Source organism: Crocuta crocuta, unplaced genomic scaffold (assembly GCF_008692635.1).
Source record: "Crocuta crocuta isolate KB4526 unplaced genomic scaffold, BGI_CrCroc_1.0 scaffold96, whole genome shotgun sequence".
Taxonomy (NCBI): Eukaryota; Metazoa; Chordata; class Mammalia; order Carnivora; family Hyaenidae; genus Crocuta; species Crocuta crocuta.
Window position 1 is genome coordinate 5,494,283 of NW_027531522.1, and position 15,562 is coordinate 5,509,844.

At 41.0% G+C, this 15,562-nt stretch overlaps 1 protein-coding gene across 1 annotated transcript in view; it reads left to right on the forward strand.

Annotated features, from left to right (window-relative positions):
- The window catches only part of NEBL (nebulette), a 112,792-nt gene that overhangs the window by 71,401 nt on the left and 25,829 nt on the right, over nucleotides 1-15,562 (forward strand). Inside the window, exons 20-26 of the mRNA XM_077772479.1 lie at nucleotides 269-361; nucleotides 1,931-2,023; nucleotides 3,497-3,589; nucleotides 4,850-4,954; nucleotides 6,004-6,175; nucleotides 9,084-9,176; nucleotides 10,452-10,601. Of these exons, the coding sequence (XP_077628605.1) occupies nucleotides 269-361; nucleotides 1,931-2,023; nucleotides 3,497-3,589; nucleotides 4,850-4,954; nucleotides 6,004-6,175; nucleotides 9,084-9,176; nucleotides 10,452-10,601 (799 nt within the window). The remainder of the gene's footprint in view (nucleotides 1-268; nucleotides 362-1,930; nucleotides 2,024-3,496; nucleotides 3,590-4,849; nucleotides 4,955-6,003; nucleotides 6,176-9,083; nucleotides 9,177-10,451; nucleotides 10,602-15,562) is intronic.

A 15,562-nucleotide genomic window follows, 5' to 3' on the forward strand; every position in this document is an offset into this window, starting at 1 on the left:
GGGAAGGGCTAGTTTATTATTCCTGATAATGATCATACTCAGAGAGGCCACCGATAAATAAGACAATGCAGAGAATAAGAGCCAAAGGTGGAGTTCAGAACAGTTGGATAAGAACAAGCTTGCAGCCTGGGATCACTGTGATGGTGAAGTCTGTTAGCAATATGCCTTCCATTACGAACTCCTCAGGACATTTCTTTTAATCTGTTGCTGAGTGTGGGTACACATTTCCTTCACATAACCCCACGCTGTCTTGCACCTTGTCTCTCAGCTCTGGTACAAAGAGCAGTGCCACAAAGCCACGCCCGTGAGCGTCACGCCAGAGATGGAGAGGGTGAGGAGAAACCAGGAGCAGCTGAGTACGGTAAGTGTTTTCTCCCTTATTTTCAAACGTCACACACTCTTACTCGCCACAGTGCTCTCTGCAAAGCTTGAGCCCTCCACATGGCTGATGCTCTTTGCCACACTCACATGCTCAAGGGCAGAACTCTGGCTCTCTCGTGTGATCCTGGAAGTTAGAATAGAGCAGCAGAAGACCTGGCCTGACTGGGGTTCTAAGACATAACGTCAAGGCAGGGGACCTTATAAATAAAATGAAAAAGACCAATCATCAGTAATCTATTGCTATTAAAGGAATGAGAGTTAACAATCGTGAGATACTTCTAATGTGGTGTCTGTGCTAAATGCTTTATGTGAACCCATGAGGTCGGCACAAGGTATTTCTCAGGTTTGTATGTGTGGGAAGATGAGTCTTGGAGAGGGCAGAGGACATGCCAGGGACCCACAGATTGAAGGGCAGAGCTGGGATTTGACCCCAGGCCTCCCTGGATGCCCCTGGGGACCCCAGAGGCCCCCTACTAGTTATTTTTCCCATTTTTGACCCTTTTATGGAACTTTTACCAATATAAATGATAGCCTTCTTCCCAAACAGGTAGTTTTGAAAGGTTTTACAATTTCAGTGTGAATTCTTCCAGGTGGAGGAGAAAATCAGACTGAACACCACTTGATCCTTATAATATCCCTAGAAGTTGGTAGGAGGGAGAGATCTTTTTTTAAAAAAATGTTAATGTTTATTTTATTTTTGAGAGAGAGAGAGAGAGAGAGAGAGAGAGAGATGGAGTATGAGTGGAGAAGCAGCAGAGAGAGAGGGAGACACAGAATCCAAAGCAGGCTCCAGGTTCTGAGCTGTCAGCATGGAGCCTGACATGGGGCTCGAACTCACAAAGCATGAGATCATGACCTGAGTGGAAGTCGGATGCGTAACTCATTGAGCCACTCAGGCACCCCAGGAAGGAGAGATCCTTAGCTTCTTTTGAAGGCGGAAGCCCCTGTCAGAATGAGAGCATTAAATGGTCTCCCCAGGCTGGGCCACCAACTTCACTATGGTTCTCTTGCAATGACTTCATTCCCGTGTTTCTCCGTTATATTTCCATTGCTTTTAGTTGTGGAATTTGCAGTTGGCTTTGTCATTGGACAGCAAAGTATTTATTGAAACCTCATTTTATTTATTTAAAAAATATTTATTTGGGAGAAAGTGCAAGCAGGGAGGAGGCAGAGAGGGGGGACAGAGGATCCCAAGTGGGCTCTGCACTAGCAGGCGGACAGTAGCGAGCCCGATGTGAGGCTCGAACTCATGAATCATGAGATCATGACCTGAGTGGAATTTGGATGCTCACCCAACTGAGCCACCCAGGTGCCCCTTGAAACATCATTTTTGAGAAGCACAGCTGACATTTTGTTCTTGCCGCACCAGAAGAATCAGGATCCCGGTGTGGATATGAACTGATGGGTTAATGCATGTCTACTATTGGAACAAATGTAAAAAGATACGGTTAATTTTGAGTCTCAGCCTCTCTGGTGTGTGTGTGTGTGTATGTGTGTGTGTGTGTTGACCATTCTGCTATCTACTAAAATTCTCATTTATCCTCCTCAGGTAAAATACAAAGGAGAGGTTAAACAGGCAACTTCAATTTCTGATCCACCAGAGCTGAAGAGAGTGAAAGAAAACCAGAAGAACATCAGCAATGTGTGACCTTAGTAACTTTTTTCTTATGACAGCAAACGTATTCTCAACATATCAGTGAAGGGATTGCGTTTATGAAGTCCTTGCATGGATATTCTGCTCTCAGTTGGCTGCCAGTCTACTTGAAATGTTGCAGAGTGTTAGGTGATGTGGGTACAGCCAGGCATTCTGTGCTCCAGAGTTCCCGGTGACCATCACTTATGACTTTTGTCGTCGTGGGTCCCTCTTGTCTACACGCCTGTAGTTCCCCAAAGGGACACAGTGGTGGCTTCTAGCATCTTGGCCCTTAAAATAAGCTTTCCCACTGCCTTTCCTACCTGTATGTGTTCTTGTTTGTTAGCCTGTCCAGCCCCATTGCCTACTCCCAGCTATTGTCACTTTATTTTTGGATGATGTCTTGGGAGGGAAATTATAAAGTGTGCAAACCTGCATAGGTCACATGGGACAGGCCCATTCTCAGGGCACTTGTAAAGGGGATGTTAGTTTTTACTCAGGCACCAACTCCTGGCCTGTTCTTAACCCCTTCTGTTTTTGTAATCCATAGGTGTAGTTCATGGAGAGAATCCTTTTTTGAAGTCATTAACATATAGATTGGGTTCCCTTGGGGCGCCTGGGTAGCTCAGTTGGTTAAGCATCCGACTTCAGCTCAGATCATTAGCTCGTGGTTTATAACTTTGAGCCCCGAGTCAGGCTCTGTGCTGACAGCTCAGAGCCCCAGGAGCCTGCTTCAGATTCTGTGTCTCCCTCTCTCTCTGCCCCTCCCCTACTCGCATTCTGTCTCTCTCTCTCAAAAAACAAACAAACAAACAAAAAAATTAAAAGAAATTTAGATTGGGTTCTCTGGAAGAGGAAATCTGGAAGTCTATTAGGTTCAAAGAAGTATTTTCTTCCTCACACCTTTAAAGTCTTTGGAGCAGATCATAAAGCAGATGCAGGCCATTGTTTGGAGCTTTTCCTAATGACTGTATTTTGGAGAAGTAGGTGCCCATCTTTTCCCGATATATTTAGAGGCAAGGTTGGTAGAACTCCATTACTCTCAAAGAGGTATATGGTTATTGAGAGGGAAGAATGGAGTCATGGGAAGCACAGCGACCAGTTTATGGATGACCATGGTCACCTATTTAGGCATCTTTTCGAAAGTCCTGCTGCAGTTAATTACTAACAAACTCCAACAGTATATGGGTACAAGTACCTTTAAGTAATATCCACAAAGACATTCCTTCTCATATTTCTCTGTGATCCAGTGCTTGTGACAGCTTTCCTGATGGTGTGCCCATAGATTTGAGTGTATTTTCAGTGACATCATTCCCAGTGATAGACCCAGTGGGATGAATTGAAATTGATTTCAGATGGCCAGCCCTCTGATACCATACTGTCCCCTTTTCTCGGCCAGCTCTTTAAAATAGCTACTGTGAGACTCTTATCTGGGTGAATTGATTCACCATGCTCTTTATTTTTTATTCCCCACAATGATAGGTTTCTTATAAAGGTCAGCTGGGAAGAGCCACAGCTTTAAGTGTAACTCCTGAAATGGAAAGAGTGAAGAAGAATCAAGAAAATATCAGTTCGGCAAGTTGCTTTCTTCATTTTGGTCTGTTACAAAGGATACGTCCTTTGTGTTATTTACTCACTGTCCCTTTGTTGCTGTTGTTATTGTTTTTTTTAATGAAAATAAGACGTACTCTCGAGAAACATTTGTGATACATGCAGTAAGTCCACGTGTGATTTCAGATGATTTCCAAAAGCTGCCTTGGCACAACTTGACGTCATCATGCAACCCCTTCATCGATATTTCCAGATGTGACCAATGGTTACATTCAAAGTTTAGTTTTAAACTATATTATGTTCATTTAAACAATGACTCATGTTATTTTAGCCGGTGTCTTTGAAAGTGGTGAACTCTTTGATGCGTAAGTTAAATAATTGTCATTTTGCAGATGTATCCCATTGAATGTGGATTGTTAGATGTTCTCTGCAAAACAAAATCAGAAATGACTCATTACTCCAGAGTAAGGACTTAGAGGGGAAAAAATCTTTAAATGCATTGAATATAGAATTCAGCTATTCATTAAAGGCCCATGGGGCGCATCAGTGTCTTATTTGGATAGTATGTTTTCTTTTAGTAAGTATCAGTATGAATTGCACATATGTCCTCAGGACCCCAGTCATTTCTGTCCTTATGTCGTGCATAACCAGCTTCAGAGATAGCAGTGCTCCGCTGGTCAGCTGTCAAGGAGCCTCATACCTGGGAATCAGCATTTAGGTTTTATGGTTTACAGTTCTCCAGTGGCATTTCTGTCCAGAGATGCTGACTGTATTTGATGTAAATTACCTTTAAGCTGTGGCTGCTTAGAAGGAAATTAGATCTGATACTCATTGTTTCTTACCCTCCACGGTGGGAAAAAGATAAAAGGAAACAGAGGGATGCTTGGGCGTGGTATATATTCTTCAGCAGCGTTATGGTGGAAAATGGAGAAATATTAGAAACAGGAAAATAAGTTTAGGTTTCGTTTAGTTTGGATTCTTCCTGTTTAAGTATGATGACCACTTTTCCTGACTACACTGTTGGTGGATGTTGGTCATTCACACATTTGTTTTCGGTTAATAGGTTTAGGTTATTTTTGCTTTAGCTTTTAAAAGTGAGCTTTGAGAGCCAAATATTAGATCGTTACCCTAAAATGACATGTGATTCACTGAACACCTTCCCTGGGGAATCATTTTGAAGACGTTGTGTATGTGTCACTCATATGGAAAGTTTGGAAAAGTTATGTGATGTTTTTTCTTATAATTTTCTTACTGTTTAAATGCGTTCTACCGTTTCCTTCTCAGGTAAAATATACCCAGGACCATAAACAGATGAAAGGTAGACCAAGTCTGATTTTAGATACGCCTGGTCTGAGATATGTCAGAGAAGCACAAAATCATATTTCAATGGTAGGGTACAATCAGCTCCTTCTTCTCATGACTAAAACATACTAAGGAACGGCACCACCCGGTGTGTGGACGGCATTGTCACCATTAATCTGGATAACTAACAAGCATGAATGTGAAGCAAAATGCAGAAGGGCCCATCCTTTTCGGGGGTGGGGGGTGTGGACTTTCTAATCACACTGAAATGTAATGGATTTCTTTAGTCTAATAAAGTAATTTTTCTCAGTGATATTTGGGGTGTGTTTTTATTTCTAACATGACTACTAGAAATGTATTTTGTGAAAGACATTTGCTTGGATTCCTTTTCAATTAATTTTAAGACAGAATTTGGTATGTTTACATGGTGCAAGGAATGTAGAAGTTATGTATGTTTTTTGTAAAGCAGTTGCATGAGATATAATTTATAGGCCATAACGTTTCTTCATTTAAAGTGTGCAATTCAATGGTATATAGTAAGATTTACAGAGTTGAATAACTATCACCCTAATCCAATATCAGAACATGAAAAAAAACGGATGTTTTGAAGTATATATATATATACATATATATACACACACACACACACATATTTGTAATTATATATATATACATACTTGTAATTATATATATATATATATACATAGTTCTAGGTATATACAAAAGATCATATAAATAATTGTGTGGAAATAGCATATCATTTTTAAACCCTATTAAAGGTTAAAAGACAACAAATGAATTTGTACCTACGTTAGTACATTTTAGGAAATCACCAGGGTTAAAAAAAAATCTATCTTTTAAACCTTCTCACAGATATACCGGTTAATATATAATTTAGAAGAGCTTCTAACCATAACGAGGAAAACCATTGTGAAAATATCAGCACTTGATTCCTGATGCTAGGAAGCTGATATTTGGACGCTATTTTTGGAGTAATTGGAAAAGACACATATATGTGGAAAATAGTCTAGATGTAATTGATTCTGTAACAGTTGCCATTATATCAAAATTGTGCGAGCTACGTAACCATCGGAAAATTTCATTTGGAGTTAATGTTGTTTTTCCCTTTTTTTCAGGTAAAATATCATGAAGATTTTGAAAAGACAAAGGGCAGAGGCTTCACCCCTGTTGTGGATGACCCCGTGACAGAGCGAGTGAGGAAGAACACGCAGGTTGTCAGCGACGCAGCCTACAAGGGTATCCATCCTCACATCGTGGAGATGGACAGGAGACCTGGAATCATTGTGGGTAAGCCGATGGTCCTTCTTGGTGGGTGTGCACAGTCAAAAAGATCGTCCTTGCCCTCGCTTTAGAATCAGCCTCCTTATTCATTAGACTCGTCCTCAAATGTTGGATGTGGTACCCAACTGAAAACGAATTACGGGCTAAGTGTTGACTGTTGGCACCATGTTGAATGGGATTCATGGTACTTGCCAGGTATCATTGCAAATGTTTTGTATTTTTGGACCTTCTCTGTCTTTAGTGACTTTCTGGTCTTAAAATGTTCTTACTTCTTAAGCCAAGAAGCAACCCAAATATCAGACGTGAGTGATAACAAAGGCTGTTTTCCTTTAGTGTATATACTTGAGCAATGCCTTGTACCATAGACTTTGTCTACATGGGGGACAGAAATAACAGAACTGATCTCATGTACGTCCTTTTACCACAGATGGAAGTGCCAGAGAGAATCTGATGATATTCCACAATATGAATAGCTTATATATTTTTTTGAATATTATCTCCGAATGGGGATAATTGGGAGTGGTCTGCAAGTGCCATAAATCTGAGAGGAAGGAAACTCCTCACTATTCCTTCTAGTCTGTCTGGGGGCATCTTCAGAACAAAGTTTTGAATGGTGGCTGAGACAGCACTGATCACATCGGAATCTAAGGCAGGACTAGACAGGACAGCTCTTGATTTTTCAATGCATACAAACAACCCATACTTCCAAATGATGGTTCTTCCTCAGGGCCGTTAGCGTGTGAGTTTTTGTAGCTAGTCCAGTTCTAAAGCTCAGATATATTTTTGAGAACCATGCAGTATGCTCACCGGTAATCTCCGTGTTAGGTTAGCTTCATCTTCACAAGTAAGAGCTTGCTTTTTGGAACTAGTGAAAAGTCCATTTCAGAGGCGAGCTGTGTGAGGGAAGTGCGTATTTAACAGGGTAATTCCTTAATATAAAACAACTGTACTGAAGTCAGGGCATAAGTTACTTGAGTGACTATTAAGTGAAATCTGAAAGTCTTCTCCATAGAGGGATTCCAAACAAATTGGCACACCTTCCAGGTAGCTCTGCACATCTTCCCAAGTCTGTTGTTTACAAGGATCATATTAAGTTGGATGGATGGGTTGAGATGTTTCCTTTGAAAGTAACACGAAATAAGTTTCTTTTCTTTTTTTAAAAATTTTTAAAAGTTTATTTATTTTTGAGAGAGAGACAGAGTGCAAGTGGGGGAGGGGCAGAGAGAGAGGGAGACACAGAATCTGAAGCAGGCTCCAGGCTCTGAGGTGACAGCATAGATCTCGTTGCGCGGCTTGAACTCACGAACTGCAAGATCATGACCTGAGCCGGAGTCGGATGCTTTAACCAACTCAGCCACCCAGGCATCGTATCATGGAATTAGTTTCATTGCTTTGCATTAATGTATCTGAGGGATAGTGAGTGCAGAGGGTGTGATTCATTCCTCGAGGGTGGAAATGCTCACCATCTCGCAGCTTACACCAGGTCCTATACTGGAGCAGGAGCCTGGAATGATGGTAGAATCTTTACTCCTGTGATATTATCTAGACTTTGAACTATCAGAACTCAGTGCTCATTACTTCTGAGCTAGAAATTATTATTACTTTGTAAATATTTATTTTTGAGAGAGAGAGAGAGGGACAGAGGATTCTGGGCTGATAACTGACTCACCAACTGTGAGATTATGACCTGAACCAAAGGTGGACGCTTAACCGACTAAGCCACCCAGGCACCCCTAGAAATTACTACTTAAAAAAAGAAATACAACATATGTGTCTCTAAATTATTCCCTTACTGGGTAATCCAGAAGTCAGTGTATTTTTTCTTTTTGGGGTCAACTGTTTTCCACTGAGGACTGCCGTATGAAGCCACAAAATGAAGTACATTTGACGAACGAACTTTTGAACCAGACAGGGAAAGGCAGGTTTGGAGATTTTCTGAGCAATTCCGACTTAGTGAATTTGTGCTGCTTCCTTTTTTTCATTGGAGGCTCTGCTGTTTACTAGTTGTGTAACGTTGGCCAGGCTAGCTCGATCTCTTCATGCCACTTCATAACTGAAGTGAGTTATGTTGTGACTGATAGGAGTGCCCAGCACATGGTATAGAAAGCTCGTTACAGACAAGCGGACTTCTGCTTCCAGTTCATTAATTCTTGTTTACCCAAGCTCTACTTCTGGTCCATAGCTAGATTTATATGTTTCCTGTTTTTAATACAGCCCTGTGCAGGTCATTTTTAGGACCCGATCACCATTAGCTGGAGACACTGATAAAGCAGGAAGTTGTTGTATTTGGATTTTGCCTCCAACTAAAATAGCAGAGTTGATTGGCCTGCACAGTCTGATTGCCGAGTAAGGCAGTGAACCCATAGAGAGAATCCCAAGTAGGCTCCACCCTGACAACGTGGGGCTTGAACTCACGAACCTCGAGATGATGACTTGAGCCAATATCAAGAGTTGGACGCTTCGACGGAGACACCCAGGCACCCTCAGGAGAGACATTTTTGTTCTTTGTTTTGTTTTCTCAGGCCAACACCTGCAGTCACTTCCTGTGAATTAGTCTTGTGTCCTTAGTCAGGAGTTTAAATCAAACATTTCACCTCTTTGAACCTGAGTGTGGGGGGTCCAGGGATGCGGGGAGGTGTCTGGAATGCACGTGTGCTGGGTGATGAGTCACAGGCTGCAGACAGAAGGTCAATGAAAAATAAACCAGGCAACGTACATTTGCTCACAAGATTTTCTTACCAGATCCTTATGGATACGATTGTCCCTTTGTTCTCTGAGATCCGCAGGTCAGTGGGTTTGCCTCTTACGTGTCTGCTTCTTACGTGCATCTTTTTCCAGACTTGTGCTTTGACTCTCTGGTGCTGGCATTTTAAAATTCATTCTTGACTTGTTGATTTCTTCCTTTTGGTAAAAGACCTCAAAGTTTGGCGCACAGACCCTGGCTCCATCTTCGACATTGATCCCCTGGAAGACAATATTCAGTCTAGAAGTCTCCATATGCTCTCTGGTACTGCTTTACATTTTGAGTTCCTCCCTATTTACGTGGTTTTGTCCTCAAAGTGCAGCTAATCTGAGAGTTAGAGGCACACGGTGCTAACTGTATAATGTGAATTTTAAAGCTGAGGATTTGAAAACCAAAAAAAAAAAATGCTACTCTGCTTTAAAACACCATTAAGCATTTATCAAAACAAACCTCACAAAAGGACTTTTTGATATATCCTACTTAGATTAGTTTCTTCTAGATTCACTCGGAAAGGTGTCCAGAGCTTTCCTATATCTGCTTTTCATTACTGAGTATGATTTTATAAGTTTTCTTATGAACCGGGCTTTTCAAATGCAGCTATTTGGATTGTGCTAAACTGCTAAGATATAAAGGAGATTCATTTCATGGAAAACATTGTTACAATATTTGAAAGGTAAATGTTAAGAATTATATATAAAATGGCAGGGAGGTGTTCTATATAGCATCATGAATGTGTTCAAATAAAATAGACTTTTCAGTACCCTTAAAATTTATCTCTGAGTTTTTGTACATTGCAAAATTTATAGTGTACGTAGCAAGTTCATTTGACTTTTAATTTAGACCGCATGTTTCTAATTAAAAGCCAACACTGAATGGTTTGGATATTTGGGTCCAAGGATGGCATGGTCTGACAGTTCAGACTTTCCGACAGTGTTTAACACACGGAAGCTTTGACAGTTACGCAGTTATTTTAAACAATATAAATAGATGTATTCTCTCCTTTGGGTCTGTCTCTACCCCCTGATTTATACTCCACATTTAATTACTGACATTAATAAAATGGAAAGCCCAAGGCAAAGTAGGCACTCTGATTCTTTTGCCATCAGTTTGATGCACACAATCAGCCAAGCTCTCATTAAATTTTCTGAAGATAAAGAAAAGGGAACAGATACTGTATGCTCGGGGATTCTTAAAGACAGTTATGTATAACCAGATGCTATGTTTGATAGAAACATTTTGGTTTGCAAGTGTTTTCTTAGTTCTTGTCAATTCCCCCCCACCACATTTAAAATCTACACTTTAGATAAAATCTCCTTTAAAATCTACACTTAAAATCAGCATAAGCAATCATTCGACATTGATACTATTGGCAGAGCATTGAAGTTTGGTAATAGGTGGCTAGAACTTATAATAGCTGAGCTTTGGGATTTTTATTTATAAGAGACCCGCTTTGCTTCCTTGTTACACTTTTAAGTACTTTTTTGTTGTTGTTCTTCAAGTCATTTAATCACAAATATGAATATTTTCCCTCCACTGTAGAAAAGGCGAGTCACTATAGGAGACACCGTTCTCGATCTCATTCGAGCAGTACTTTTGGGACAGGTCTGGGAGATGACAAGTCAGAAATATCCGAGATTTACCCCAGCTTTTCATGCTGCAGTGAGGTAACCAGGCCATCGGATGACGGAGGTAGCAAGCTTTAATCAGTCTCCGAGAACAATAATTCCGTTTTGTAAGCATGTCATTAGTTGTGTCTAACATTCTTCACCTTTGCACGAACATGTAGCCTGGGAGTATTTGAAAATTTTAAATTCTGTTCAGGAAGTTGAGTCCTTTTCTTTTATACTACTAATTTGCATTCCTGCATGTTTGTTTTTCCTGTCTTGCTTCACTATTTTCACTGCCAATGGATTTTTAATGACAGAAGGGTTTTGGGCCCTGGGGTGTGAGTTTGTTGCATGGTTGTGTGATGGACGTACACAGGTGCACAGCCAGAGTGGACACTTGAGTTCTGTATCCGATTTCCATTAAGGGAAATCAGTCTTACAGTTGCTATGAATTTGTGTGTATTTATTATTATTTCATTATTACTATTGTTTTTAAGTTTATTTATTTTGAGACAGAGAGTGAGCGTGTGTAAGTGGGGGAGGGGCAGAGAGAGAGGAGCTGAAAGCATGGAGCCCAGTGTGGGGCTCGAACTCATGAACCATGACATCTGAGTCAAAGTCGGACACTTAACCGACTGAGCCACTCAGGCGCCCCTTGTGAGCATTTTAACATTGATATACATTTGCTGACAGAGTTAGATCTTGCCTAAAAGAAATTGGCTTTGATACTTGAGATATGAGATTTAAAAAAAATGGAAAATACTGTTCATTGTGAATAATCTTCCCCATATTTTCTGTAGCCATCCTTTCTCTTGTTTTCTACATCCAAGCTGGTGGGTTAAGTCTAGACCTTTTAGTTGAATTTCTTTTGGCCGTTCAACTAATCCTGCTAATAAAGGTCTTATTAAAGGTTAAGACCACAGTGCAGCTCTATCTTAGTGCCTTGGGGAAGGAGGGGAGGGGCCGGAAGCACTTAAGAACAAAAAGAATCCTGAATTTCCTCTTCAACCACAAAGGTCCTATTGCAACTTAACATGGGTGGGGGGTGGTTGGGGAGAAAGTAAAATGACCAAAGACCTGGGATAAAACCATGAAAGCCTGCGCGATGATATGATTGGGCTTTTTTCCATCCATTCAAATAAAGCACTTACGAAGTTAGAGTCAATTCCATTCTATACATCTTAAATTGCATATTTAGACTGGCCTTGGGCTGGATAGAGAGTTTTGGGCTGGATAGAGAGTTTTGTTTGCTTTCATGTTTCAGTTTTACTGAGGTACAGTTGACATGTGTGAAATTGTAAGGTGTCAGAAGTGTCCATTGCGATGATCTGATATGTGAGTACCTTTGTGAAATGGACTTCCCTGCCCCCAGCTAATTAATTAATCACGTCACATCATTATCTTTTACTTGTGTGTGTGAGAACATGAAAGTTCTGCTTTTCTAGCAAATTTCAATGATACAATACAGCGTTGTCAACTGTCGTCACCATTTTACACGTTAGATCCTCAGAGCTTATTCATATTATAGCTCAAAGTTTGTACCCCCTTTCCAGCCTTTCCCTATTTTCCCCACACTCCAGCCCTTGGCAACCACTTTTGTGCTGTTTCTATGAGTTTGCCTGTTTTGTTTATTTGTTTTATTTTGAGTTTTAAGATCCTACCTTACTAGGACATTTTTAAAAATCTCCTTTCTCTATGATTCTAATGAAATGTTTGTCAGGTACTTTTGCTGTCGTGTAGACATGACAGCCATGGGAGAGCTCCCTTTTCTGTGGCTGGTTCTCTGACAAAGGGTCCAGTAACTTCTTGAGTTTTTTGATTTTGGAATTGGGGTTATTGATTTCTCCCTTCAGTGTCCTCTGTGGTTCTGGAGGTACAGAATAGTGTTGATGTTTGATGAGATGAACAAAACGCAAAGCAAATACAAGAATAAATTTGGGCCCATCGTAGTCAGCTTTCCTCAGTCCAGTGTTTTAGAGTTGATGCAATGTACCTCAGAGTACATTTGCTTCAGCAGTGACCCTTCGACTTCGTGCCTGTGTAACCAATACAGCATTCATTCATGTATTCACCAAATGTTTACTGAGTGCCCTTTGTACACCAGCCAAGAGCTCAGATCTGGTGATGCATCTGGTGACGCATATTCCAGTGAGCAAAAGAGATGTGCATCTGCCCTAAGGGACTCAGAGTCTGGTGGGGGACTCTGACATGAAACAGACACTGACCCAAGTAATATGTAATTAAGAACAGAGTAAAAGGCTTTGAGAGGGTGAGCATGGGGACCACAAGATGTACAATTGGGGAATTCCATCTGGCCTTGGTGTCGGGGAAACCTTCGAGGGAAGGAGGATTTGAGCAGAAACGCAAATGCTAAATGACATTAACTGGGCCAAGGAGGCTTTGGGAGAAAAATGTCTTTGCGAGAGAGAACGGAGCACTGAGATGGTGTGTCGGTGAGATGTCCAGTGGAGGTGTCAAGGCAATCAGAGTTCAGAAGGAAGGCTACACTGGAAGGAGATGTGGAAGGTGTTGATGATGAAGACTGTAGAGAAGAATTCAGACCCCCCCCCCCCCCCNTGCACTATGAAAACCCACTGCTGTTGGATTCTCTCTTCTTTCTCTTCCCAAGCCATACCTTCTTTTTTCTAATTTCTTCTAGCAAAAGGACCCTATTCTATGTCAAACTGAATGAGAAAATGTCTCCATTGAAAGACAATATACAGGGGCGCCTGGGTGGCTCAGTCGGTTGAGCCTCCGACTTCGGCTCAGGTCATGATCTCACAGTTTGTGGGTTTGAGCCCCGTGTCAGCCTCTGTGCTGACAGCTGGCTCAGAGCCTGGAGCTTGTCTTCGGGTTCTGTATCTCCCTCTATCTCTGACCCTCCTTTGCTTGCGCTGTCTCTCTCTGACTCAAAAAAAAAAAAATTAAAAAAAAAAGAAAGATAGTATACATACATATTCTTACATTTAGGCCAGAATGTAAGAGTAACACATGGTTAAGAGAGAATAGTTACATTTTTTAAAACGGAGGAATTTCAGATGCCAAGGTAGGTGGCAGTGGGGACTAAGGGGAGGGGGGATTTCTGACAGGAAAGGGTATCTCAGTAGCTTAAATAATGTCTGGTAAAATGCCTTTGAAAATACCTTGTCATTCTCAGCCCCCTGTTATGGGATCAAGATGCTCTTTTTGGAAAATGGATACTGAGATAGGAACCAAAAGTAACGATGTGCCAATAAGTGTTATAACGTACATACCAGTATATATAACACCAAGCGTCTGTGTTTATTCGAAAAGATTTTAGAATACATGGGAATATGCACCTCACTCCATTTATTTTAGGGGAAGCAAGCGCCTTCTGGCGGCTGGTACCTTGTATCTGTGTTCAGATGATTAGTGACATAACCAAACCCCATATGTTAAAAACAACATCCCACTNGCAGCTGTGCAGGTACTGAGGTCAAAGCCTTTGGAGTCACCCTTGACTTTTGTTCTTTACTCACCCCTTACCTCCAACCCATTAGCAACTCTTCTCAGCTCCACTGGGAAACCATATGTAGAATCGGTNTCAATGCTGCAGGCCCTCTGTCTTGCTTCTTCCTCCACCCGGCAGCCAGGAGGGATCTTTCCAAAAGTCCAATCGTGTCATTCTTCTGCTACCATTTCATTCTGGATACAACCCAAACCCTCACCGTTGCCCGCTCTGGGCCCTGGCTGCTTCCCTAAGCCTGTTAATTCCATTCTCAGAACATTTTCCTCAAACTGTCCAACCAAGCCCTCACCCTGTATGCCCACTGTGTACTTCACTGCTTCCCCGCCTGGAACATTCCCTCTCATCCCCATATTTGCTTTTGCCGAGTCCCATTTTTCTCCATAATTCTTCTCAGAAGTCACTTTATCAGAGAAACCCTCTCTGACTCTCAAAGATAAAATAGCACCCTTTCCTGTCTGTCCCTTTTTCCCCCTCACTAGCACTTGACACCACCTGAGATATTATATCTATGTATCTGCTTGTCTGTCTCTGCCTCGCTAGGATTGAAGCCCTGCAAGAGAGATATTGGCTCTTTTTTCGCTACTCTATTGCCAGCCCTTAGAATAAACACTCAGCAAATATTGGGTGAATGAATGAAATGGCCAAATTAATACTTTTTTTCTGTTCATTATTTTTTTTTAGCTGACATATGATTGACATATAATGTGGTAGTAGTTTTGGGTATATAAGAAACTAGAATCTTAAAAACTAGAATTATATACAGTATAATTGTTGTTTTTTAATTTTTTTAAATAAAAGCCGCTTGTGGGAGGCTTTCAAGGACCTTCTTCCATTTTTGTCTTGATGATGTTTTGATATGTTTCAAGGACATTAAAGTATAGTTGAAAAATAACCTAAAATAGAAACATTCCAGTGTGTTGTTGTTTTTTTTTTCTCCTGGTGGGGAAGGGAAGAAGCAGTACCCATGACTTCTCAGCGGGTTTCTTTGAAATTTAGGGTCCCCTTTGAAATGCATACTATGCTGGGCCCTGGGAAGGAGGTGATGACTGACTCTGTAGAAGGAAGAAACTTTTATGGTCTTGACGGTTATTTGATGAAAACTTCCAGTGTCTTTAGTTAATCATATGTATTGGTTTAAGTACCGTTCTAGAACTGGAAAAGAAGTGTAAAACCATACTTGTTAGTGGTAAGATGAAGAAAAAAAAGACAATGTAAGTATTTTGAAATGCCAGCTTTCCCCCCATATTTTGTTGATTTTTTTTTTAGATATAGAGTAGGATTTTAAATTTTAAAATATGCGAGGTCCCAAAGAGATGTCCTTTGATATTGGGTTATCTCCCTGCTGTTGAGGGAGTGCATGTGGCCATGCTGGGCTGTAGTGGCCACAGCTCTGTCCACAGAATGAGACTTTGGACTTCACCCTGGCTCTTTCCTACTTAAACTGAGGTCCCTGGAGGTCATCTAATGTTAGTAGGCAGAATCTACCTCTGTAACAAGAAAGATATAGAATGAGAGGCTCTCAAAGATATTTTACATTTCCTAAGCTCAGTTCC